Consider the following 25,641-nt stretch of genomic DNA (forward strand, 5'->3'; position numbering starts at 1 on the left):
TTAGAGTTGTTTGTTGGGAGCCCTATGCCAAATAGGTTTTGGCCTTAAACTCCATTTGGTTGTTTTCCTTTGAAGAGGTTCAAGTTGACAGGTAAAAACAAAAGCTTTTATTTGGCTTTGGTAGCAACATGCCGTTTATGAAGAAATCATGCCCATTTGCAAACGTTGCCACACATTTGAGAGGCCGGATTTTTTTCAAAGCAAAATCCCATTCCAATATGCCATGATCCCAACTTTTGAGTCACGAATGGAGAAGGAAGGAGACAAGAAGCCAATGAAAAGGACGTGGTTTCGACCTACCGTGAAAACATAACACAGTCACGAGGGACGAAAAAGCAGCAGCTTAGCACGAGATTGAAAGAAGGGTCATTTTTTACGACACAAACGTTTGGATTTTCTTAAAAGCTCGCAGCTTTTTCTGGTGCGTTTCAGTGCCGGCTCTCCGTCGCAAGCCAGTTCTCCGGTGGTCGAGGAGGCTCGGGCCCCGTCGCTCGCGCCGGCGGCAGCATTGGATGTGGACGCCGCGGATGCTCTGGCCTTGGCTCCTCCCAAAGCAGCATTACTGTCCACCAGTTCACGCAGTTTGTGTTCCAGTTCGGCCAGGCGGGCGTTCTGTTCGCCGATGACCTGCGTCTGTTCCTGCAGCTTCTGCTCTTGGTCCTGCAGCTGTTTCTGCTGTTCTAGTTGCTTGACACGAATTTCTTGCATCTCCCTCCGCAAAACGGTCACCGATGCGCCGTTGACTTTCACCTGCTGCTGCACCTTGGTCAACTCGGAGCGCGACGGCGCGTTCTTGGCCAACAAAGACATGGTGCTTAGGGAACTTGAGGAACCTGCCACTGAAAGAAACAACATTGGATTAATACTTTGTTCCCGGGTGGCGTTCACGCAGACGATGGGTGCCGAGGCGGCCCGTGGGCTGTTGGGACTTTTTACTCTCTATTAACTTAACCCTTTCTGGATTCCTCACAAATTGCGTCTACGCTAGCAGATCCATCTGTCCTCACTGTGAGCTACGCCGTTTGACTTTTCGTCCCAAAAGAAAAGTCAAGGATATTTGAAATGAACTTGGAAAAAGGGAGGGAGACTACCAGGAGCGGAACCGATTAGCCGCCCGGACAAGTCGGCTCCGGGCAGCTTCTTCTTCAGAATGGGAACAATCTTCTCATCAAAATACTCCATTGCCATGGAGGAGATGTCCCTCAATTCTTGAAGAACCTCATGAGCTCGCTGCGGAGCTCGAGTGGAGTTCACGTATCGAAGCACGCGGTAGATCTCATCGATGACCTGACAAAAACAAAAATGAAACGCTTTACCGAGACAGGAACCGAGCAATAAACGGTAACAATCAAATATGGCAAGGCCGAGTTGATTGGCTTAAAAAAAAAAGCAAAAAAAGCCGATTCCATCACAAGATGTGTCTAAATGACATGTATTTACTGTACTATTGTCCACCTGAGTATCAAGAAGAGTATTCAAGTATTTTTGAAAATGTTTAAAAATGAAGGCCGGTGAAAGAACGGAAGGAAGAAAAGAAAAAAAAATAGTAATAATAATTATCGAGGAGTCTGGTAGGATGTGGGTGGAATGGCCAAAGGAAGGAGTCTTAATGACGGATGGGATCGGTAAGAGTACTCAGTCCTTCGTGACTTCCTCCGTCAAACTGGGACGGGGCTTACGTGTCGGCTCTCTCTCGGACACGGGTGGCCAGTGACTCCAGGAAACAACACTGACGCTATGCTGCCTGCGTCCGAGTCATGTTGCAAAAGTCACGCAGGAGAGGAGCGGCGTTTGATACGTTGGAAACATTCACGCAAACGTTAATCAAAAGCTAACACATTCATGCGTGCAGTTGTCTCATTTTAGAAAAACCCAATTCTCAATGTATTCTTGAAGGAAGACTTGACGATCAATCCAATAGACAGTGTCTCTGGTGACTCTTGACTTAAAATTCAAATGGCCAACCTTTCCGGGGATGAAGCAGCAGAGATTGGAGTCGACATATTTCATGAAGGTCATGTTGAGGAGAGAAAGCCGCGTCTCCACTGCAGCGAGTATGTCCGCGTGTCGAGCCAGCGAATGGTTTCTCCGTTCAGACTCTCGTCTGGGGGGGGGGGGGGGGGGGGGGTTATAAATGAATAACTGTGTGGTCATAATGACAAAACATTGCACAAGATTTGCCTCAGACGCTGGCTCAAATTCTATCAATGGAGAGATGCATACTGCGGCCAAGAGCTCGTGTTTTCCAATTGCTGACGTGTCTTTCTTTTTTAAGTTCCAAATACCTTACCTTCAGTAGACTCGAACATTGCATGGCGGTCAACGGTAAAATCTGGGTGACTTATTAATGCCCACGGTGTTGCAAAATCGAGATAAACGGTCCTCGCGGCTACCGTAAAGACGGCAAAATAGAAAACAAAGAGGAAAATCAATCAGGATGAGCTATACAACAAGTACCGCTTGTGCTCTTTTACAATGTGCATTCAATGGGGGCTTGTTGATTGTCTTTGTTGCTCTGTCCCACTCGTAGGTTTTTATTTTGTGGCTGACTGAGGGCGAAGCAATTGCTTGCCTGTACAGCCCTGCTTATACTTGAGCCCCGGCGGAGCGGGCATAAAATAAAGGCGCTGGGCATGAGCGGAATGCTTAGTTTTCTTCGCAAAGCATCATTAGAATGATGGTCTCGTTATTACGTTGCTTCGTTTTATGGTGCACGTTTTATGTATCCGTCCGCCCGCCGCTATCCACTAAGCAGAGCCTAGTAAGCTTTTTCTTCGGAGAGTCGACCCTTACCTGGGTAGTTGAGCTTTGACTTGCCTCTGACACATGCTGTGATAACGCTCCACTTTAAGGAAGCCCTGATTAAGAACACGCTGGCAGATCATATCCATTCGCTTACAAACCTACAAACAACCAAAGTCAATGTCAGTCATGCATTTCACAGCTGCTAACAGTAGGTGATTGCCATTTGACTTGCATCATAATTCCTATTTAACTGTGCACACGTACAGATCATGCTAAGAATACAAGAATCTCACTTTTACGCTCCAATATTTCGCTTTGAGGTGACCGTACTGATTGATCAAATTCTAATAACAGTTGAGATTGCCCGTCACGCCTTTTGTTGTTCTTACCGAGCGCAGCATACTGATTTCATCGTAAGATAAAAAATGGAGGATAGCCTCGATGGCCACAATAGGAAGCCCTAAAAGCGGGTTGTTCTGATGGCTCTGATCCACTGCTTGTTGTTTGAGTACCGCAATATCTGAAGGTAATGAACTAACGCGACTATCGATTCGCTCCACGTTGGTAGCCATTTTGGACTCTGCTAAAACGGATATGACGTTGAGACCCCTTCAACTACCGTCTCCTTAGTCCTCGGCCCTGTCCGGAGAATCACACTACGTACGTTCGTTCGCTCTGCGTCCCTCGGTCAAGTGTGCAGGAGTTGAGCACTAGGGTGCGAGCTTGTTACGTCACCCACCGGGTTGCCGCCATGTTTGGATCTGCCCCATCGATAGTCTTTGTTTTGGCAATTTTCCTTTTGTATTTTCGAGTTCTTGTTTATGCTCTTTTATCTTTTGAATGCCAATTTTTTATCTACGATCCCCTTTGTTTGCTATTTTGTCTCATAAACGTCTGATATAGAATTTGATTTTCTTGGTCCTGTTTAAATTTTGAACGTAAATGCCCATTTATATTTATGGTCGGTCCCCTTTTGTCCAATCGGTGGTCAACATCTATTGACGTTTTCATATTGTTACCAAACTGTATCCTCCTACCCCCCGCCGTATGTAAACGTCATCGAGCAAATTAAAAAATAATAATAATAATAATAAATCTGGTACCGGCACCGACCTATGGAGGACGCAGCTACCGCGTCAAGACAAGGGAAGAAGCAGACGAAGAAGAAAAACAAGAAGCAGAAGAAGAAGCAGCAGCAGCAAAAGAAAATAACAGTGGAAATGGTGGACGTTAGTCGAAATGTCGAGGAAGTCCGTAATCGGATTCTTTTAGGAGAATTTTGCGTGAGAAATGTGAGTTACGTTTTGCCATAATAATATGATGTTCTGTAGTGGTGATGTGGCAGAGCAGGATGAAAACTCTGAAATTCAGGTCCAAAAAGTACCGGTGGTTCACTCAACCATGTGCATTTTCCTAATGGTTGAGTCCAAGCTGGTTGAATCAACATTTAAATTATTCCCGGAATTGAAAAAAAAAAAAAAAAATGTTAAAGGCACGTTTGCTTTGGTTAGCAACAGAATGTCTATCAACCTTATGATGATTCATTTGTCACGTTTAGGTTCACACAAGTGATTTCCCAGGAAACTACCCTGGCTATGACGACTCTTGGGATATGCAGGCTTTCCAAAAGGTAAGTAAGTATCTTGTCAATGCCAACCGTTTCCATCATTTTGTATTCATAACTGTACATGTTTTCCAGCGCTTCAGAATTGATGTGGCAGAGGTCAGCGAGAACTTGATGGAGTTTGACATGGTGGGGATCGACGCAGCTATTGCCAATGCCTTCAGAAGGATCTTACTAGCAGAGGTTGAAATCTTTCTTGAAGAAATACAGATTTCTGTTGGTTGATTTTGGCTGGAGTTGATGGCATGCAAATAATTCCGGCACCAAAACGGAGCCTTGCGGGACCCGATGTTCGAATACCGTGACCTCTTGTTCCCTATCTGCACAAATTGGGTGCTAATAGGCATGCCATTTATACCATACCTATTTAGTTTTTCAATCAACGTATGCAAAGAACGCGAGAAAAAAAGGGGCACGTCGGCTTGACATGAGAATATTTGATTGTGCTTGTAGGTGCCCACCATGGCTATTGAAAAGGTTTTTATCTATAGCAACACATCTATTGTCCAAGATGAAGTGCTGGCACAGAGATTAGGCCTCATCCCCATCAAAGCAGATCCCTTTCTCTTTGAGTACAGAAGTACCGGTAAGCCACTTTTAGCTTTTTTTTGTAACACTGACTTGCATCGCTTACTTGATAGGGCATTTGGTTTCATTTTAGAGAAGGAGTATGCAGAAGAGGAAGTTTCCGAAATAGACACAATTCAGCTATCCCTCAAGATTAAATGCACCAGGAACGCTAAAGCGGGCAAAGATATCTCGGATCCGCGAGAACAATATTCAAACAACAAAGGTAGGGAAGGCCGTGCGACTACGTAGGTAGGTATATTCCGTTTGAATGAATCGGAAGGAGGAATTTCAAAGCGAAGTCACCTTGTTACGTACATATTGTCGTTCTTCTAGTCTATTCCAGAGATATCAAATGGGTCCCAATCGGTAACCAGGCAGACGTGTTTGCTGACTCCAATATTGGACCGGTACACGATGACATCCTTATAGCGCTGCTCCGGCCAGGACAGGAACTGGACATTGTCATGCATTGCGTCAAAGGAATTGGTGAGGAAAAAGCCACAGTATTATTTATTTGTCCTTTTTGCATAAACAGTGCCAACGAAGTAGTGGCCCGTTTGAACGTCATCCGTGTAGAAATAAGCAATTTAACAACATTCATTCATTCATTCATTCATTCAAATAGGACCGGGAATGAACGGGTTCATTCAGTGCGTGATAATTACGTGTTTTTCTTCTCTGAATAGGGAAGGATCATGCCAAGTTCTCTCCCGTGGCCACAGCGAGTTACCGCCTCCTGCCGGAGATCACCCTCCTCGATACAGTGCGGGGAGAGAAGGCGGAACGTCTACAACGTTGCTTTTCCAAAGGAGTTATACAACTGGAAGATGACGATGAAGGTAACATTCCCTTACGCCAAAGTCAATTCAAAATGGCCTGATTTAGCACATAGCTCCAAGAGAGGGGTAGGTCTTATGTGTGTCTTGGGCTGTTACCAGCAACTTTTCACAGACCTAGTTGTGCGTACAACGTGGGCTGCTATTTCAAAATGTTGTAGGGGGCGCCACTGAGGCATCTTGTAAAAAATGATGCAAATATATAGAGAGAGAGAGATATTATTAAGAAATAAAATAACCTGTCATGTGGTTATTATATGTTCAAATTTTTTTTGCGGTTGTTATCCCTTTTTTGAATTGTTTGGGAGGGCCAAACTTAGTTGCCAGAAGAAATGAATTCCCGATTCCTAACAATGGATTGAAAGCTTTGCGTTTGTTTTTGTTCAGGGGGCAAGATTGCTAAAGTAGTCAACAGTCGCTTGGATACATGCAGTAGAGAAGTTCTCCGTCACGATGACTTGAAGAATGTGGTGAAACTTGGACGAGTGCGAGACCATTTCATCTGTATGCTCTTTTTTATTCCATGTTCATTTTATGTGCATTGAAACTTGTCAAGTGATGCGGCCATCTCCACCTAAATCTTTTTAAGGGATTGTGGTGTTGAAATAAATGTGTGCAATTGGAATTGATTGTTTTTCATTTTCAAACAGTTTCTGTGGAGACTACTGGAATTCTGCCCCCGAATATCCTCGTCACAGAAGGCATCAAAGTCCTCATGGCTAAGTGTCAGAGATTCCTCAATGCACTGGACTCGACTGACGCAGAGTGAAAGAATGGGAATGACATCTATTGCGGGGCTTCCTGTAGAATTGTTAGTTCATAGCTTCATTTTGCAATTAAACTTTGTGGGGGGAAAAAAAAAAAAGCATTTTGTTTGAATTTATTAGCAGTGTACAAATGCTGAAATGCCTATATAATGAGGTTTAATGACAGCCCTAGCTCGAGGTGAAAACAAGTACCAGGCAGGCATGACGCTAAGCTTGGATAAAATGAGCAAATATAGTCAAATATCAAAATGACAGCGCTAAAAATGGGTACACACTGAACACAATCGACTTCAGGCCGCAACATGATCATGGTTACAAAGGCTAATTGAACAAACTTCTATCCTTGACATTAATGAGACAAGTCAACATTTGGTGTAACTGGGATGGCCGTCCGAGTGAAGCCAAACAGCAAACAAATAAGTTTGACAGCCCTGGATTCGATTGACCGAGTCACGTACCTTGAATTGACGATACATTGCTCCAAATGTACGACACGGTGGCACATTTCAAGTCAAACACAAAATACATTCATGTTCCTAGATCTCAAATCGTAGAGTGGGATATCTCTTCAGCAGGGTGTTGGTTTGTTTTGGCGTCAGACGTCCTCCTTGAATACTTGTCTCTCCTGCGCTATTTTTCGTTGAAATCTGCAAATGAAGAGGGAGAGAGAGAGATTGATGCTGTACTGATCCCAGGGGCAAGGAAATCCACCAGCAGAGTGGCTGTACATATACAGATGAAATGGGTTGGGTACAAAAATCAGATCAATGCGCTTGAATTGAGCAGAGGTGGGCATGCCGTCTCCGTTCCCAGACCACGCCAATGTTCAGTGTAGCAACTGCCTTCGATAGAATAGAAATATCCGAAGCTTTCGTTTATATAACAGATACCTGAGCTTTTTCAACACACGAGTAGAAATCGGCCATTTCTTTGGAGCACAGGCTGTCCACAAAGTTGTTCTGTTTCCAACAGGCCATCATGACTGACAACTCTGTGATACAGGTGGCCTCTGTAGGGGGAAATAAATAAAATCACTGTTCAGTGGTCTGATCAAAACATTTTCGGCGTACAGCCAGAGACAGGACAGGGTGGGAATGTATTGTTCCGTCCGTTCGTTCCGATGCTGCCACTACGTTACGCGAGCAAAGGTTTACCTACCTCCTTTCTTGGCTTTGCGGCTGGTCACGGAATCTCTCAGGACAAGGGCTTTGTTGGGTTTCAGTACAGGTCTTTTATTCTGTTTGCAGAGCAACCGGCTGACCTTTTCCTGAAATAAGAGTCCGCCCTGGGAAGCCATTACATTGGGAGCCGCCGCAGCCTCCAGGCGAGAAGAAGAAGAAGACAAAAACAAGTAGAAGAAGAAAAACAAGAACACGAAGAAGAAGAGAAAACGTAGAAGAAGAAACAGTAGAAGGTGAAAAAAAAGAAAGAAAAGAAAAGTCAAGTAAAATAGAAAATATCCATTGGGAAAAAACGTGAGACCTTTCTGATTGGAGTCGTGATGGCAACGCGCAGTATCCTACCACCACCCGCCAGATTGGTGTTCGTTTTAAAGGTGAGAAGAAGAAGCAGGATCGTGCACCAACACAAAACGTTTGGGAAAACCACAGCAAACGTCCTTCGTGGTGGACATATGCTTTCTTTCATTGCATACATTCATTTCAAACTCGCAGCAAGCATAACTGCTGCTGCTGCTCGCGACGATGACGCGCGTCCTCGAATGAGCGCGCTCAGTATTGTAAAGCTTGATTTGAGTGCAACACCAAATATCCTTTGAGATTTGCATGGAGCTCTACTACTAAACTCTCTACCAGATCATGGATCCAAAATAAATGACCAAAAGGCTTTGTATTCCAAATGTCATGATAATGACATGGTAATAATGCATGTCTGTAAGGACATCATGTCAACCAATGAGCAAGAAAGATGCCTTGGCTGGTGTGTTGCAGCATGCCCCCTTCCAGTCTGGATGCAAGGCCAACTATTCCACCAAGCCTAAGACCAACGAAAAGACCTTTGACAAGATGTTAATCGCAAATCGAGGAGAGATCGCTTGCCGGGTGATCAAGACCTGCAAGAAGATGGGGATTCAAACAGTCGCCGTCCACAGCGACGTCGACTCCAACGCCGTGAGTTCAATCGGACTCTTGAGACAACAAGTATATGCGGACGCCGCTGTCCAAAGTGTTTGGTGTACCTACGCAGGTTCACGTCAAGATGGCTGATGAGGCAGTATGCGTTGGCCTTGCCCCGACCAATCGGAGCTACCTCAACATGGACGCCATTTTGGATGCTGTCAAAGACACCAGATCGCAAGCTGTAAGCTTGAACTTTTCCTCGCTCATCTATTCTGATTGTATATTGACGCCCCCGGGATGTGGCTGCTGCTGGGTTGTTTTTTTTTCTCTCCCCAAGGTTCACCCCGGATATGGCTTTCTCTCCGAAAACAAAGAGTTTGCAAAGAGACTGGTGAGTACGAGCCTCGTTGGCTCAAAGCTTTGATAACGAACAGCGTGTTGGGCCAAATGGACTTTAGGTTCCTAGCATTTGAAAGGAATACCTAGTTCCTCAGGTTACGTTTTCAAAATCTCTCGCCTTCAGGAAATTCTGCTTCCATGAGTTGAGACGGCAACTAATAAAGAAAAGCTATTTAACAATTGTTTTTCTAGGCAAAGGAACGTGTGACATTTATCGGCCCAGACACTCATGCCATTCAAGCCATGGGGGATAAAATTGAGAGCAAACTCATTGCTAAGGCTGCAAACGTCAACACTATCCCAGGATTCGACGGAGTGGTCGAGGTATGTGAAACATTCTGCCTTTTCGAGGATTGCATTGCTTTTAGTATGTTTGCTCAATGCGTTGTTTGAAAAATCCCATTCTGTTTCTTTTCTTTTTGCTCCAGACTCCGGAGGAAGCTGTAAAAATTGCACAAGACATTGGTAAGAATAGAATGGAGGCATCGTGTCAGGCGCGTTAGCGTCTAATTCTCGCTTGCTTGTTTGTTTTTGCGTGCTAGGCTACCCAGTCATGATCAAAGCATCTGCGGGCGGAGGAGGGAAAGGAATGAGAGTTGCGTGGAACGACGACGAAACAAGGTACGGACGGACGGACGTGCGCGCACGCGTGCCGCCGAAAGAAACAAATCAATCAAAGGATGAAATGTGTTTGTTTTCGCAGGGAAGGTTTCCGCTTTTCGTCCCAGGAGGCGGCATCGAGTTTTGGCGACGATCGACTTCTCATTGAGAAATACATCGATAACCCGAGACACATTGAGATTCAGGTAGGGGTACGCGTGTCTTTTTGTACGGCAATCCCATATACCGGTCGGTGTCTCCGCTTCTCCTTGTAGGTGCTGGCTGACAAGCACGGCAATGCTCTCTGGCTGAATGAAAGAGAGTGTTCTATCCAGAGGAGGAATCAGAAGGTGGTGGAAGAAGCTCCCAGGTTAGCAACAGTGGTGTTTGCGGGCTCAGCGGTTTGCATCATGAGGACAAGAACTCGGGGCGGGGCGGGGCCGATGAGTGTTTCGACACGAGCAAATATGTCCTATTTTGATGCTACTTTGGACTTTTCTAGTACTTTCCTGGACTCGGCGACAAGACGAGCCATGGGCGAGCAAGCGGTTCAGCTCGCCAAGGCTGTCAAGTACTCTTCTGCCGGGACAGTGGAGTTCCTGGTGGACTCCAAGAAGAACTTCTACTTCCTGGAGATGAACACCCGGCTCCAGGTAGATAGATGGCTTTTAAGGTGCAAATTGCTACATTTTGCACATCACGGTCGTGCGAGGCAACCTCAACCGAAGGCTTATTCAAATAGCAATCCGATTTGAGCCGCAGTGAGATGTTTGTTATACAGTAACGACTTTGGCTTCTAGGTCGAACATCCCATTACAGAGTGTATTACCGGTCTGGACCTAGTTGAGCAGATGATCCGAGTCGCCAAAGGTTACCCGCTGCGGCACAAACAGGAAGATGTCCCGATAAACGGCTGGGCCTTGGAGAGCCGCGTCTACGCTGAGGTTGGAACGGCTCGTCTCGCCTGCTCGCTCCGCTTGAAACGCTTCTGTAACAAATGAAATGACGTCCCAGTATGGAGACATTTTGGTCAGACGTATTGTCATCCGATATTTGTTAGTACGTTGGGAATGTGCGTTTTCCTCTATACTATAAAAGAATTGGACTAAACATGGGAAAGTTGACTCTTCTCAACTTGGACTTGATGTTTTCATTTGTTCTTTTAGGACCCTTACAAGTCATTTGGACTTCCTTCCATCGGAAGATTGTCCCAGTACCAAGAACCGAGAGATCTCAACAATGTAGGTCGTGTGCTCATGACAATTGGCCCAATGTCTCCGTCCTTGCTTAGATCAATTCAAGATTTTGAGATAAATCCATTTGTTGCGGCCAGGTCCGGGTGGACAGCGGCATCGAGGAAGGAAGTGACATCAGCATCTATTACGATCCGATGATTTCCAAGGTTGCTCAAATATTCTACTCAACAAGTAGATGAGGAAGGCGCTGATTTTATGCTTCTGTTTGAAGTTAATAACCTATGGTGCCACAAGGGCTGAAGCCCTTGCCAAGATGGAGGATGCTCTGGATAACTACGTCATCAGAGGTATTGTTTGCAGCTAGCTTTTCTTTTGAAAATTGCCTTGCTCTATCGAATGTGGGATTTTGGTTTGCCTTTAGGTGTAACCCACAACATTCCACTCCTGAGAGAAATAATCACCCATCCGCGCTTTATTTCCGGCGACATCAGCACCAACTTCCTTCCGGAGATTTACCCCGAGGGCTTTAAAGGTCACCAGCTACAAGTGGAACAAAAGCGGGAATTGCTAGCCTCTGCTGCAGCACTTTACATCACAGCCCATCTCTCTTCCCAGAACATCCTCGGTCACTTGAGGTGAGGAGTGAGGGAGGGAGCGAGCGAGCGAGCGAGCGCGCCATCCGTCCAGCTGGGGCACCTCCAAAAACGATCCGTCTTGTGTGTTTTCATTGCAGGGTAGCCTCAAAACCCGTGGAGAGCACTTGCTGGGAGCTACGCGCACAGCTCGGACAGCAATGTCACCAAGTGCAAGTTCACAAATCCGGCGACCTCTATTCGGTGAGTTAAGGTCGCTCTGTTGGAGTGGCAACAAGCAGAGGTGCAACATCCCGGCTTTTTCAATTGCTGCATTGAGGCAGCTTTACGCACCTACCTAATTAGTTTGCTTTTAAATTATAAACCACACTTAACCTATAAAAAGGTGTGTCTTTCAATCTTTCTTTGTAAGCGCCACTGGAGCTAATTTGTGACATCAGCTTATCAGAGTGTCTTTTTTTTTTTTTTTTTTCCTTCTTCCTAGGTGCACGTGGACGGAGAACGGGTGGATGTCCACGGACAGTGGAACTTGGCATCCCCGTTGCTACCACTCACTATCAATAGTAAGCACAGAATGTTACAGGTAATGAATAAACCATGCCGTTCTGAGGTACCTTTACTACAGCCGTATTCACAACAGTAATATATCGTATTTTGTTTGATCCAGTGTCTATCCCGAGATGCTTCTGGACACATAGTTCTACAGTATCTGGGCACATCGGTAAGGTTTGAAGCTTGTAGGAATTTGCTTACATGACATTATGTACACAATACTGTTTACATCCATTATGACATACATAGATACATAACTGTTTACGTCCCAGTAGGGTTGTCACGATACCAGAATTGGAGTAGTCGGTACCGATACCTGTCATTCTCGATACGAAGTCGGTACCACGGTAAAAAAAAAAAACACAACAGAATCCACTTGCTTTAAAAATCACTCATTTATTTGAAACTAACTGCTTACATTGTATACATAAAAAAGAGCAGCAGCGGGATGGAGCAATAAGTCAATAAAAATAAGCAAGGCTGATCATAAAAAACAATATTCAACTGTATACATCCCAAAAAAAAAAAAAAAGGAGACCAGCAGTGGCATAGAGCCTTCAAGTCAACCGTATCGCCCGCCCCGGCTCCAAATGTCGGCATATTCGGGTTAACATGATTTCTAACGTAACGTAACGTGGTGGCACAACTGTGATAATGAAGGGAAAATCACTCACCTGGAATTCCTGCCCTTAAGGTGTTTGGCCATGTTGGACGTGTTTGGTCAGGAAGCCTCTCGAGCATTTGTTGCACGTTGGCTTGCTTGTTCGACTCTTTGAGCGACCTGACCTGACCTGGCCGGCCGGCCGTTCGGCGTGTTGGAATCCCACTCCCACTTGCTGAAGCCATTGTTAAGAAAGACCCAAAGTGGGCTTTTTTTTGGGGTTTTTTTCCCTTCTTCTTCTTCAGCGCCGCTGACTGCTGCTCTGTGCTGCTCGCATGCGTATACTGCCCCCTCTCAGTTCAGGCAAGAATCGACACAGCTCGCTCTCCAAGCGAAAAGTTAAATAGTCGGTCTTTTTTGCGTGTTGGTACCGAATTGGTTCCGGAAGTAAAGGTTCTTGTGACAACCCCTACTTCCCAGAGGAGTGATTGGCTTGCAGAGACATTCCCTTGAGTCACTCTTTTGATTTATAAAAAAAAAAAAAAAAAAAAACGAGACTTGACCTGTATCTTGACTTTTTTTTTCTTCCATTTTATGTATTCAGCTGAATGAAATGTATTTGTTAATGTGCATGCTGGGAACGTCAGTTATGATTAGATTAGAAAAGTTGGGAACCACTGCCGGGGCTTCCATTTTGTTAAGGTTTAATTTAATTGCTGTTGCCCTTAGCAATGAAGGTCATTTTGAATTGCGTGCATAAGTGTAAAAAGTGGGATGAATGTTTCCAGTTGACTGATTCCAACCTTAATTGTGTTCAAACCTTTTCTATTTCTGCAGTTCAAGGTTCGCATTCTGTCCGAGTTGGCTGCCAAGCTAAACACATACATGCCAGATAAAGTTCCCGAAGACACCAGCAGCATCCTGCGGTCGCCTATGCCTGGCACAGTGGTGGCAGTTACTGTCGAGCCTGGCGACCAGGTAAACCACCATACATGGATGGCGCTGTCTTGATGCTTTTTTTTTTTTTTGCTCTCATGCTCATTGGCGTTTTCACGTTATTGTTGCATGTACTGTAGGTTGCAGAAGGCCAAGAGATTTGTGTCATTGAAGCCATGAAAATGCAGAACAGTATGACTGCAGTCAAACAAGCAAAGGTCGGTCGGTCGGTCGGTCGGTGTGACCACAATAGATGAAATCTCATTTCAAACGGACTCTTAGTGTGTTGTCGTCCATCTTTGTTTCTTGCCAGGTTAAGCGTGTCCACTGTAAGGCAGGAGAGACGGTTGGTGAAGGAGATTTGCTTGTCGAGCTTGAATAATTCCAGGTATTCATGATCCATCCCTCTTGAGTCATAATGGATGATCAGTACCAGGAAAACAAAAAACCCAATTTCTCCTGTCCCCAGCAGAGATTGGTGACCTCAACAGTGCCTGATGGTGGAGCTTTAGCAATAATATCAATCCTATATTTCTTGTTTGCTTTCAAGCCCCTTTTATTTGAACATGCTAATAAAATCATTTGAGCACACTGTTTGGCCTGTTTGGTTTTTTTTGCACATGCCTCAAAAAGAGCATCTGCCAAATCATTTGGAAGCAATTGTATTTGCAAACGTAATATACATTTAGCGACAAGTCTCACAGGTCACAAACGTATCGTACGTCATTCGAGCATCACTGATGAGGTGGGAACAAAATGAGTATGTTGGAGTAGAGTTTGGGATGAGCTCACCTTGCTATTCTTCCAACAGAGGTGGAGGAGACAGTTTAAGACTCAAAGCCTCTTGTGCCGGATGAGCTTGAATGAGTGTCCCTGCTCGATCACTGCTGCGGCGCTGAGAGAGCTCCGTCAGGATGGCCAACTGAAGCGGCAATTGAAAAACAATGGTTACATCAAATGGCTTTTGGTGGTGGTTGATGCAGTGGCGCCGTGCCAAATGACTTACCCTTGATGGGCCTTTGTATAAACAACGTAGCTGATCCCACGACTGCTCTTGTTGAAAATCCAGCGTCACCTCCTCCAAAACCTACATTGCCAGAAGAAACAAAGTTGTTTCATTTGTGACAACTTTTTGTCTCAAGATCCCTCCCTGTTAAATCCTGACCTTCTTTCGACGAGCTTCATCGTGATGCAAGGATGAAAGTCGAGTCTGTGGAACGGATATTCAGCAGAAGATTGCAGCAGAGCTTTTGGGTGCCTAAAATACAGACCTGTGCGAGGGATGTGCTCCGAACTCTCTTTGGTACATTGTACTGCCCGCCTTTTCCTCGATGGATGGTGGAACACTTGTAGCAGCTCCACTGCTGCTGCTGCTGCTGCTGCTGCTGCTGCTGCTGCTGCTGCTGCTGCGGCGGCTGCTGCTGCTGCCACTCCTGCTGCTGCTGCTCTGAAGCACCTCCCAAGCCACAGTCCATAGTTTGCTGCTGCTGCATGCACTGAACGTGGTATAGGTGACCACAGCTGAGAAGACAGACAGATGCATTACTATTGAGAATGTCATTGCACATTTACGCTTCATGTAGGATCACGGCACATTCGCAAGCCCCTCGGCTAGTCGGTGTACGGTGAGCGTCCGTCCGTCTGTCCGTCTGCCCGCCCGCCCGCCCGCCCGTCCACTTGAGGATCCAGAATTTGGGAATGGCGCTAGGGTTAGCGCGTAAAATGGAGCTTTGGCCTCGCCAGTGGCAACACTCATGTATGTACGTATGGATGTCATTTGACATTGTGCTACCTAAATAAAAGGATCTGCTCCGCCGGGTCCTGCCACCTCTTGTACTGTTGCAGGCAAATGTTGCAGTAGTCTTGTCTGGGGTGGAGTCCCTTTGTGACGGCCGTGCGCAGATGAGCCAGGGACCAGTGCAGGTCATGATTTAACAGACTCGTCGTCGTTTCAAATAAAGTCTGGAACACAAAATGAGTTATGTATATGACAAAGCCTCCCCCCTCGTCCATTTACCTGTTCATAGTTGAAGGTGTCAAGCATTCCAAGGATAAGGACTTGGATCTCTGCAAGTTGTCCTTTCTCGTAAACGGGACTCTGTAAGACAAGAGCTTTGGTCAGATGGCAAGTGACACCACCACCGGGCCGGGCCGGGCCGGGCCGCGAGTCCTTGTGCCGGCCACGCTTTGTCTGCTGGAGGTCATTCTCATTCGACACGGAACGGGTGCCGAGTTCATACCAAGAGTGAAATGGTATTCGCTGAGCTATCGACGCTTCCGTTTCAACAAAGGTACAAATGCGCGGCCGCCCACCTGCAGTATCTGCTGGATGATAGCGGGCATTGAAACCAAGCTGCTCATGCTGTTGAGAACGTTCATTGTCAGATCCTTCAAGACTGCAAAAGGAGAGCACAAAATGCCGCATGAACAAATGAGTCGCCGTTCAGGAGAATGGCAAGCATTCATTTGGTCAAAAGAACGGCTCGGGACAGCCTGAAAAAAGATCCCCTTTGCCGGGCACCGGTGCTTAACCACGGTTTGGTCATACATGGGCTTTTTTTTTTCTTCTTCTCTCCAAGTCTCCAGTATGTAACCTTCCGGGATGTGGTACGCCTGCCCCTGTAGCTCACATGTACTACATACGTACTGTGGCCAAGCCAAAGTGACACAACAAAGTAACGGACGAGTGAGCTTCTTTACCCTGTTTCTGGGGAGTCATCATTGTCTCCAATAAGGAAAACCACAGCTCCTGAATGGAAGAAAAAAAAAAAAAAAGAGCAGTGACGCATAACAAGGCAAGCTCATTCCTCTCCATAGCCAAAAAAGTACTTGCGCTTTCTCGACAGTACGAGAAATGACCTTGATTTGCGGCTGCTGGAGTTTCTTGGAGTTGCGCCGACCCAAAGCGATGATGCTATCCAGGGAATTTTCCACGCTCTTCAATACCGTGGACTGCTTTTCTTTGTCGTCTTCCTTCTGCCCTCTGCTGGCGTCAGCGGTCAGTAGTGAAAGCTGCTCTTTTAACGCCTATGGGGGGAGAGTTGAGGTGGAGAGCGAGACAACTGTTTTTGCTTCAATCGATGAAATGGGCAGCACGAACTCAGTCAATGGACTTCAACGATTCCGATCGCAGGTCGAAACGGAGGACGTACCTCCAACAAAACGGTAAAGGCTCCGTTGCAGTCTCCCTTCTTCTCAAGCAGATAAGCCGCGGCTTCACTGTGACGGTACTTCTCGGTGATCTAAACAAAGGATGAGACAAGTCAATCTCATCGAATCTCCCGCCTACACCTTTGGATGAGGACGCCATTTTCTTCCAAATTGCAGCGGGAGCAAGGCCGACACAACATTTCAGGTCATTTCCAATCGAGACAGATTGTCGTACTTGTATCGCTTCCTCCAATCTGTAGTGCTGTGAGCTTTGAAGGAAAGCCAAGAGCTGTTGAGGGGCAAAGCGGCACAGTAAGTCCAGCAGACGCGTGTGAAGATCACGTTCCAGAGGAAGGCTGGTGCCTGGATAATGACGCTCCCTAAGAAAGAGCAAACAAGTTGTCGGCGACGCAAAAGAAAGCCGGGCGGGAAAGCTTTGTACGAGAGCCGGCCAACCATGACTCCGTGAATGAGGTCAAAAAGTTGAACAGTAGCTTGCCATCCTGTAGAAAGAGAAGACCATGACTGTAAGCTGGACATCAGATGATCTGACCAACACGTACTACACTCGCTCAAACCAAATTTGAGGCTCTCTTGAAAAGACCACAAGTGCTTCCTTCAATTGTTGTTCACTTTGCAAATATTGATTTGGTGGTTTGGGACTGATGTGGCGGACAAACGACTCAATGGTTTGCGTGCACGTACCGGAAGAGCGCAAAGAATTTGATCCACCTCTTCGGCAAAGTGACACACAACCAGGTCGGCGGATTTGCTGGCATCAAAGATGATCAGATCCTGTCAACATACGTGTGGACAATTGGACAGACGTAGCGCCATCAAAATGACATATGTGTCAAACCAGGGCAGAGACAAAAGGTTTCCTGATGGAAGAGCGAGCCTTCTGACCAATGGGACAGGCACGCACAACGCACGCACAACGCACACTTCTTCACGTACGGTCCAGTGATGTCAAAATGATTTTTCCTTTGATTTGACTTTTCCATTGCATGACTGGCAATCATACAGTATGTACCATCTTGAATCAAGAGGAGCTGACCTGAATGTGTCGGAGCGTTTTCTTCTTGATGGTCTCTTTCTCCTGGGACGTGTGGCTTGACATGGACATCAGCTGCTCCACGTAGCTGAAGATCTCGCCCTTCACGTACGCAAAGAAAGACGCGCACGTTGGAAAGGGCTGGCTCTCCATCCGTTCCAGCTATCTTTTCTGACCTTTCTCAGAGGGTCTTTTAGGTAGCAGTCGACGGTCTTGTCGTACATACGTTTCTTGTCGTAGAGAAATTCCAAAATTTGGTAGCTGGATTGGAAGGGACGCACAAAAAGACCATATTTGCAAAGCTATTTCCTATAATATGTAAGGTCCGCTTGCCGAGGAAAGGGTGAATGCTGTGGTTTCATTGCAGCATGCCGCTCTTCCATTTGATTGTATTTGTTCTTTTTCCTCTCGCGTGCGTGCGTGCGTGCGTGCATTTCCTTCAGCTATCGTGATGTTTTTTTTGGTCAGCTACTCACAACTTGGCTCTCTGCGACAAAGTCACCAGCTTTTCTTCATCAAACTGGACCACTCCTCCAACCTGGAGCAGCTGCAGCAGAACCTTGAGAACAAGAAAAGAAGCAAACATAGCAATATAGCAAAACAACCTTCCTTTCTTGTCTAGAAGCAAGGCTGGCTATTTTTTGAGAATGATCATCGTGCAGACCCCAACGAAAAATCGGCGAGCAGACATTCTCGAGCGTGATGGTGAATATTTTCCATTCAATTCAAACCTGCTGTCGTTCGGCGTGTCGAGAGACGTCGTCTGGTCTGCAGAGGAATTCCAACACCTAAAACCAATATCGTAGAGAGCAATGACCAATGCAAGTCTGGCTGGAGGCAAATCATGCGTGTTCAACTTCAGCTCTCAAGTTGGGAAAGTGATGAATTTCTTTCCAATTTGGAATTTCTTTGCTGGTTTGAAGCAATCCAGCTTACCTGATCAAATAATTTTCTGTTGACAAAAAGCGTGTTGTCCGCTTTGGACAGCTGCCGGGCCAAAAAGGCAAAAAGGCCGCCCACCTGGCACGGTGTAAAGTCTGGGTTGTCCACCATCACCTGGAGCACATCATCCATTCCAAAGCATCAACATTCACGTCGTCAAAGCAGAGCAGCTTTGAGTGAGCAACAAAGGAGCGGCGGGCGGGCGGGTGTGTGTCATTGGATCTTGAACATTTCTTTGAAATCTATCGTTGCGTTGGCCCTTTTCCAACAAAAGAATCTTATGCTGTCCATGCAATAGATCCAATGGCATTGCTTGAGTGTTGAGAGAGAGAGAGAGCCCAGCCCTGTACATGTATGTATCATTTTACCTGAAGCAAAATGTCCACTATCCTCTGCTGGTACTCGATGGCTTGCTTGTCATTTTGAAAGTCTTCAAATGTCTAGAAAGAGGCAAAGCAAGCATTACTCATCATCAGCGCCTCCACATGAGAATTTCCTCCAGGGTTTACGAAGGCATGGAACTCGAGGTCCCCCGACTCTCCCGGGATTTTGTCTCTTCCGCCGGGGGCAGTTTAAACGCCAGTAAACCGGCTCTCGGACAAACACCAAAAAGCATTGAGGAAAACTCAGCAAAAAGCCCGATTCACTCAGCACATCGCATTGCGGAAAACTCACCATGGCCAGCACATTCAGGAATTCTCGAGTGTCAAAGTGGAGGAGGGTATGGATAAGAGGGTAAGCGTCAGATGAGGATGAGGATTCCCCTGTGTGGAGCACAATCAGGTACTCAAATACCTGACAAACACAGAGAGCCGGGGATTACATGCCACTTCCGATCGACTACAAAACAAAAGTGCCAATATCGTGGTCCGAGCACCCTCCATTGTTCCATCTGGCTGACGCTTTGATACCTGAATCTTGACCTGAAACACAAGATCCTCGGGGATGTTTCCTAGGGGATATGCTCTTCCTGCCAGACAACAGCTTCACACACACACACACACACACACAATAAACCCATGGATCCAGCTTCAAAATGGCTGCTATTCAACTACCCAATCTTAGCTTACCTGATGTACACCAACAGTTTGTTTCCCATCACGACTTGTTCAGCTGTTCAAAATCAGGCCAAGTATTAGTATTAGTATACAAATGAGTTAGAGAAAGGAAGCTGACCTGTTAAGCTCCTTCCCTCCCGAAGCGGGGGCCCAATCGCAGCAAAAAGTTTCTGAAACGAGAGGTCATCCTTTTTTGTTGTTTTTTTTTCCTTTTCAGAACAGGAACGGAGGTTTTTCAATCTCTGGATACGACTACGAAAGATGACGTCGTCTGAATGAACCGTCTTGTGTTGCTGAATGAGCACAAATGTCCACTGACCTGGCTCTCATTGCATTGACTTGATATGAAAGTCAGTCAGTCAGTCAGTCAGTCAAAAAAAAAAACCTTCAAAATCAAACTCTCCAAAAACAATCGGATAAAGGTGTGACACAAACCCAAAAAGCCAACAAAATCAGATCTCGGCTTAGCAACGTTTGTATTCCAAAGCCTTCTGATGACGAGAGTTTTCTCGAGTACCTCCATTGGTGTGATGTAGTCATTCATGCCACTGTTGAACACGTAGATCATGGCGTCATACAGTTGGTTTTCCCAACAGATTTGAACCACCTTGAACACACGTTGAATTCAATTTGAGGGGAAAGCAGCGACGACGACAATTGCACACGCAACGCACTCTTCTTCCACACCTGCTGTATATCCAGGCTTGTGACATCCAGACGCACGATGCATCTCTCCAAGTTGTCCATCAAAGCATTGCTGTGGTAATGGGCCAGGAGATCCTTCATAATAGGCGCGGGGAGGTGACCGAGTCGCTCCGTAACGACATAGGACTCCAGCGATTCCAGGAAAACACCCTTGGCGACCACGTTCTCGGCGAGCCCGGCGTAAAGCTGCTCAAATAGTAGATCGCTACAAGCAAAACACACATATTGACTGGAGAGTCACAAGAAGGGTGGAAATTATTGACACAGAATCAATACGTAAATAAGGACACAAAAGACGCACTTCCACTACCCGGCCGGATTGGTCGCTTAATGATGGAAAATTGGAGCAGATTTCATTGACTGTGGATTTTTCTTCCATGAGCAGAGGGCTACGAGCAACGTGTGTATTTTGCCCACATCTATTGTGGCGTTTGCAATCGTGCACCGCATCCAAAATACTTACGGCCTTTGTAGCAACAGGCAGAAATCCATCAGTACGGGAATGGCATCCTGAACACAAACAGACAAGCACTGACAGTGAACATGCCCAATCAAAGTGCGGGAGGTACCGGATCAAAAAGGCAGCCGCATAAGCGTAGCGTTTGGACGACAGTCGAGTCTGGAATGTGCTTACGTGAAAATGTTGCTCCATCACTTGGATTCTGCCTTGTTCTGGGCACTTTTTCATGGCGTGATCAGCAAAGAGCAGCAGTATCTCCACCATCTCCGGCAACACACACACACACACAGTTAAGATCCAATTGAAGTCCATAGCTGACAGGTTTTCAAAGCATACCTTGTCACCGACAATTCCCTTTCTTTTCACAGGATCTCCACACAAGCCTGGAGAAAACACAAGGCACCGTTAACATTGTCGTCATCCGTGTGACCAAGGATTCGTGAGATTCATTTGTTATCGCGAGCGCTCACCGATCACAGCCTTAGCTGTTCGCTCATGGAAGGACCAGGCCAGCGAGAGAGCTTCGACAAAATGTTCCTGCTTCAACAAACAGTCGATACGCTGCGTAGGCGGAGAGAAAATCAAATGAGGGAAGAACCACAGCGGACAACAAAGGGAAAAAAAAAAAAACAAGTTACCTCTCTCCAGGTTCTGAGCGTCATGGAATGGGCTGACTGAAAGAAAAGAGCAATGGGAAAGCGCTCGACATTAACGGTGACCTAATGGCTACCACCAGCACATGGTGTCGGGCCACCTCGGCTTTACAAACGCCGGGACTCCAAAACAGTACCTACCTTGGTGCCCAAACAGACCATCTGTCCTGCATAGCTTGAAATGGACTGGTAGCAAGCCTTCTCTCCAACTAAAGCCTGGAATACAAAAGAAACGGGAGCCAAATGAACACACACACACACACACACACACACAGTAAATCCAATTCAAGGCAACCATGCTATCAATCACTCATTGCAACTTTATGGCTTCAATTTTTCTCACCAAAGCCCGGGAAACATTTCCTCCTGTGGCCAGCGATTTGAAATGGCGGCTGTTGTATACCAGCTGCACCTGCTCCAAGTCCAAAATCTCCAAAATCTCCTGACTGGGACGGTCCACAACCTGGAGCTTTTCCTGGCTGTCGACCAGGACTAAAGTGCGACCGTTAATCCACTCCAAGTAAAATGGAGAGAGAGAGAGAGTCAATCGACGATACAGGAAACGCACCTTGCTTTACAGCTAAGCGTACATTGGACGGTGGCCGTGTGGAATCATTGAAAGGATCTGGTCCCTTGTCATCTCAATATTACTTTCCATTCCAAGGCCGAGATTTGTGTCGCTACTTACATTTAAACTGATAATATCACAGCTGAGATGAATATGTCTCTGTTTGATGACATGGATGGCACCCATCTCCTCTCTTTTGATCTAGGAATGGAGATGAAAACTGTACACTGGCAAATTGAACACCTTTGACCAGTTCATGTAGTCACTGCCACGTAATAGATGAAGACACCCAGAAATAGACGTAGTCACTTCCAAAAACAAATAGATACTGTGGCTTGAGGGACTTGAGTACATACCATGAGAAAGTGGACGGTATCTCCTTTGGAAAAAGCCAAGAAGGGGTGGACGGCCATTTGGACAGAGACAAAGTGCCACGCAAGCTGCGGGACGCTGGATGGTTCCGACTAGACGCCGACACAAGACAAACTCCTTGCTACGGTGCGTCTTTTGCATATGTACCTTGAAGAATCCCACCTTGCTGTAGGGAAAGGTCATCCAAACTTTGAGGGAGGGCTTGAGTCCAATCACCAGAATCTGCATCCAAAAGAAAGCAGGCTAAAGCGGCTCGCTGGCTGTTTCAAACGACCACGAGGGCTACGGCGGGCGCACCTTTGTGAGGGAAGCCAAAGCCAACATGGAATAATGGCATATCGGGTGCTCGCTGAAGTCTGGATACGCACGCAACGGTTCAATACAGCAAACCTCCCCTTTGGAACCACTGAAGAGACATCTGGAGTCACACGAACGCATGCCCATGACTCTCCTGGAAGCAACAATGCTTTCAGATCAAGCTTGCGCATCTCTTCGGCACTTAGTCAGTGACGTAAGATTCGAGTCACATCACGTGATAAAAGTGCTCGGATGCTCTATAAAGCGCTTTGCCACAGCTGAGCACGCCCTAAAGAAATGGCATTGCGTATCGCGACTACGGAAATGGGGCAAAGACGTCCGTTGACCTGAAAGCCAGCTCAAAAACGGATCCGCCGCTATCGCTGCATACTGCCAGAGTTGGGTCATCTGTGAACTTGGAGCAAAAAGAAGGGAACAAATGAGCAGGCAACAATTGACGTTTTTCTCCACACACAGCCGCTTACCTTGACGTGAAGGATTGCTGTTCCCGGAGGGTGCGCGTCTGTGATAGTTCGAAGAAGTTTCCCATTGGCCAGATCCCACATGGTAATCTTAGGAAGAAGAACACACCCAGCCGGCAATTAGGAGCCAGCTCCAATGGGCAATCGGAACGCCGACAAAATATGGTGGCTTTTTGTTTGTTGACTCGGAGCTTCGGGAAGCCAATTCAGACAGATGATGGCACGAGCTTACTAAATTGGGACGCATGCCAGCTTGGTTTTGGACAAGCCCCAAAATGATCAGGATTGTACCTGTCCGTTGGCAAAGCCACAGAGAAGTCTCGAGCAATCGTTGTTGAGGCTGAGGGCAGAGATTGCGCCAAACTCCGCACCCGTCGTTTTTGTTCCGAGACACAGTCTTAACGCTTGGTTACCATCTGGAGAGCAGAGTTCAAGCCGACACGTGGCATCAAAGCCGGGCTCGGGAAATTCAAAAGCACAAATCTGGATTTGCCTTACCAAAGACCAAAGCCAGACCGTGAGACGTTCCCACCACAATCACGCCGGCAAGCGTCTGAAGACGACCGACAGACAGACAGACAGACAGACAGACAGACAGACAGACAGACACCACAGCGTACGCAAAACATCAAAGCGATTCGTGAGCAAATTCCCAAGTGTATTTATTCCCCGTCAAATTCAACCATGCGGGATTGGATTCGGTTGCTCACGACGTGCACACGTTCCCAAATGAGCTCCCCATACTCACTATCGCAGTTGGTAAGCCAGCATCAACCTTGTCCTGAGGGAAGATACAAATGTTGTCTTTAGTCAAGCAGTTGTTCGGCAATACATTTTGCAAAATGATCAACTCAAAACTAGTCAACGCATTTAGTTGTTTGCCCAAAGCTCAAACAACTAGTAGAAAACGGACACTGAGGCACAACTTAGTAGGGTTGTCACCGACATTTTCAAATCAATTTGTCTATCATTTCTATTCATTTTGATCATGAAAATAGTTGTCACCAATCATTGACGAGAGCGGTCTTGAAAGCACGTCAACATTGACGCGACACAACCCGAAGTCTCTTTCTCTTCGCTTCGACTCTTGGTGATGAATGCGAACGAGCGTGCCGAAATATTACCGCAGCGGAGACGATCTGCGCAGAAATGCCCTGAAGTACGCTGTGTCGTAGAACCGATCCGTGAATGGCCGCTTTCCATTTCCCTGCCTTCTTCTTCCTTCAAGCCAGCCAGGCCATTTTAAGAGTGACAAAAAGAGCGTTAACACTCACGCCACATTTTTCAACGGAGCACATTTAGGTCGTGTTTTTTTCATGTACAATACAGTATGTGCAGTTGTGATACCTTCATTTGCACTGTGTTTAAAAGTACATACTGCACGCAACTTCAAAACATGCAAGTGTCTCTTTGTGTGCGTGCGTGCGTGCGTGCGTGCGTTCGTGCCGTTTGAAGTGAGCCGGGTCCCCGCTGTCAGAGCTGGCAAGAGAAGCAGTATCGCAGGAATGGGCATCAATATTTTCAGTATTCAGCACACACGTATCTTCCAGCACAAATGGTTCCTCCTCATCCTCCAGCTGCAATGCCATTGGGGGGAAAATGCACTGTTTCTATTTCGCCTTTACTAACATGAGCGACATGAGTTTTGGATTCAACATCATCTACTTTGTCATGAGGTGAGAAGATTGCCATCTCTTTAGGATCATAACAACAATACTGAAATGAAATCGACTACTACACCTGATTGAGGATGCTTTCCAAGGTGGGAGGTGTGTCCACTTGGGGAATGTCGAATTCCTTATCATCGATCTCAAGAGAAAGGTACAGCGTGGAGAGAGGCAAGCAGTAGGCACTGTTAGATACATCACTCCCCAACTGAAATGCGGTCAGCATTTGTGGATGATGTAATCACCCTCCTGTTTTGTTTTTTTTGTTATACTGTACGTACTATTTTGTTCTCAGTCATTCACCAAGCGTGCCATTTTCACCATGTTTTGCGGTCTATTGTCAATTGTACTAAATGTTCTGCAACTCAACACGTCCATGAAAAACAATGTTTTCCCACACACAATCTCTGCGTGTGTAGCTACACTTGAATATTTGTTGGCCTTACCACATCCTCGTCCATTGGATCGAGCTGCGAGGAGGAAGAGAGTAAAGGGCCAGCGTCCAAAGATTCCGACATGTTGAAATGGTGTCAATTGCTGTTTACTTTGCATTTTCCACCAATATGCTTCCTCATCTCTTCTTGTCTGTGAATTTGACCGGCGGTTGACAAGAAACATTCAGGTGCACTAGCGCCACCTAACGGACAGGAGTTTCAAGTCCCATCGTTTTGTGGGTTTCCCGTTTGCTGCTGCTGCTGCTGCTGCTGCTGCTGCTGCTGCTGCTGCTGCTGCTGTA

General features: G+C 46.4%; 5 protein-coding genes across 7 annotated transcripts; 2 read left to right on the forward strand and 3 right to left on the reverse strand.

Annotated features, from left to right (window-relative positions):
* Window positions 1–92: 92 nt before the first annotated feature.
* Window positions 93–3,407, reverse strand: fbxo28 (F-box protein 28). Of its 2 annotated transcripts, none has more exons than XM_085921859.1 (5): window positions 3,135–3,407; window positions 2,794–2,903; window positions 1,966–2,104; window positions 1,092–1,287; window positions 93–839 (listed from the first exon to the last, which is right to left on the reverse strand). In XM_085921859.1, the coding sequence occupies exons 1-5, from the start codon at window positions 3,315–3,317 to the stop codon at window positions 367–369; spliced, it is 1,101 nt and encodes a 366-aa protein (XP_085777985.1). In that variant the 5' UTR covers window positions 3,318–3,407; the 3' UTR covers window positions 93–366. The 2 variants fall into 2 exon arrangements, with proteins under 2 accessions (XP_085777985.1, XP_085777986.1); XM_085921860.1 differs by having other exon boundaries at window positions 3,039–3,186.
* A 108-nt stretch (window positions 3,408–3,515) lies between these two features.
* Window positions 3,516–6,640, forward strand: polr1c (RNA polymerase I and III subunit C). The gene is made up of 9 exons (XM_085921858.1): window positions 3,516–4,037; window positions 4,304–4,375; window positions 4,445–4,552; window positions 4,823–4,955; window positions 5,031–5,162; window positions 5,273–5,425; window positions 5,626–5,778; window positions 6,163–6,279; window positions 6,426–6,640. Exons 1-9 carry the CDS (start codon window positions 3,861–3,863, stop codon window positions 6,542–6,544), a joined length of 1,164 nt encoding a protein of 387 aa, XP_085777984.1. The 5' UTR covers window positions 3,516–3,860; the 3' UTR covers window positions 6,545–6,640.
* Window positions 5,424–10,597, reverse strand: chchd1 (coiled-coil-helix-coiled-coil-helix domain containing 1). Its single transcript, XM_085921865.1, has 4 exons — window positions 10,449–10,597; window positions 7,701–7,860; window positions 7,433–7,551; window positions 5,424–7,189 (listed from the first exon to the last, which is right to left on the reverse strand). Exons 2-4 carry the CDS (start codon window positions 7,837–7,839, stop codon window positions 7,079–7,081), a joined length of 369 nt encoding a protein of 122 aa, XP_085777991.1. The 5' UTR covers window positions 7,840–7,860; window positions 10,449–10,597; the 3' UTR covers window positions 5,424–7,078.
* On the forward strand, window positions 7,697–14,088 carry pcca (propionyl-CoA carboxylase subunit alpha). Of its 2 annotated transcripts, none has more exons than XM_085921853.1 (22): window positions 7,697–8,097; window positions 8,492–8,671; window positions 8,748–8,861; window positions 8,958–9,011; window positions 9,212–9,343; window positions 9,448–9,484; window positions 9,562–9,640; window positions 9,723–9,825; window positions 9,895–9,989; window positions 10,122–10,272; window positions 10,420–10,563; window positions 10,786–10,860; window positions 10,953–11,021; window positions 11,087–11,162; window positions 11,237–11,450; window positions 11,549–11,651; window positions 11,893–11,991; window positions 12,076–12,129; window positions 13,399–13,539; window positions 13,638–13,715; window positions 13,811–13,885; window positions 13,967–14,088. In XM_085921853.1, the coding sequence occupies exons 1-21, from the start codon at window positions 8,044–8,046 to the stop codon at window positions 13,877–13,879; spliced, it is 2,121 nt and encodes a 706-aa protein (XP_085777979.1). In that variant the 5' UTR covers window positions 7,697–8,043; the 3' UTR covers window positions 13,880–13,885; window positions 13,967–14,088. The 2 variants fall into 2 exon arrangements, with proteins under 2 accessions (XP_085777979.1, XP_085777978.1); XM_085921852.1 differs by having other exon boundaries at window positions 13,970–14,088.
* vps8 (VPS8 subunit of CORVET complex) lies at window positions 13,111–25,496 on the reverse strand. Its single transcript, XM_085921851.1, has 46 exons — window positions 25,352–25,496; window positions 24,979–25,047; window positions 24,685–24,815; window positions 24,363–24,459; window positions 23,987–24,019; window positions 23,737–23,791; window positions 23,530–23,654; window positions 23,242–23,328; window positions 23,104–23,171; window positions 22,757–22,910; window positions 22,622–22,681; window positions 22,444–22,551; window positions 22,208–22,288; window positions 21,863–22,033; window positions 21,661–21,735; window positions 21,505–21,540; window positions 21,337–21,427; window positions 21,203–21,249; window positions 21,041–21,130; window positions 20,870–20,916; window positions 20,389–20,611; window positions 20,219–20,308; window positions 19,820–19,871; window positions 19,714–19,756; window positions 19,555–19,627; window positions 19,319–19,438; window positions 19,012–19,083; window positions 18,638–18,757; window positions 18,433–18,489; window positions 18,178–18,260; window positions 17,878–17,962; window positions 17,705–17,803; window positions 17,353–17,442; window positions 17,104–17,150; window positions 16,883–17,027; window positions 16,650–16,739; window positions 16,357–16,524; window positions 16,198–16,246; window positions 15,811–15,893; window positions 15,515–15,595; window positions 15,290–15,459; window positions 14,769–15,018; window positions 14,663–14,707; window positions 14,504–14,584; window positions 14,290–14,419; window positions 13,111–13,824 (listed from the first exon to the last, which is right to left on the reverse strand). Exons 1-45 carry the CDS (start codon window positions 25,421–25,423, stop codon window positions 14,294–14,296), a joined length of 4,239 nt encoding a protein of 1,412 aa, XP_085777977.1. The 5' UTR covers window positions 25,424–25,496; the 3' UTR covers window positions 13,111–13,824; window positions 14,290–14,293.
* Window positions 25,497–25,641: the final 145 nt, after the last annotated feature.

This window comes from Syngnathus leptorhynchus, chromosome 10, assembly GCF_054491065.1.
Source record: "Syngnathus leptorhynchus isolate UIUO chromosome 10, UIUO_Slep, whole genome shotgun sequence".
Classification (NCBI taxonomy): Eukaryota; Metazoa; Chordata; class Actinopteri; order Syngnathiformes; family Syngnathidae; genus Syngnathus; species Syngnathus leptorhynchus.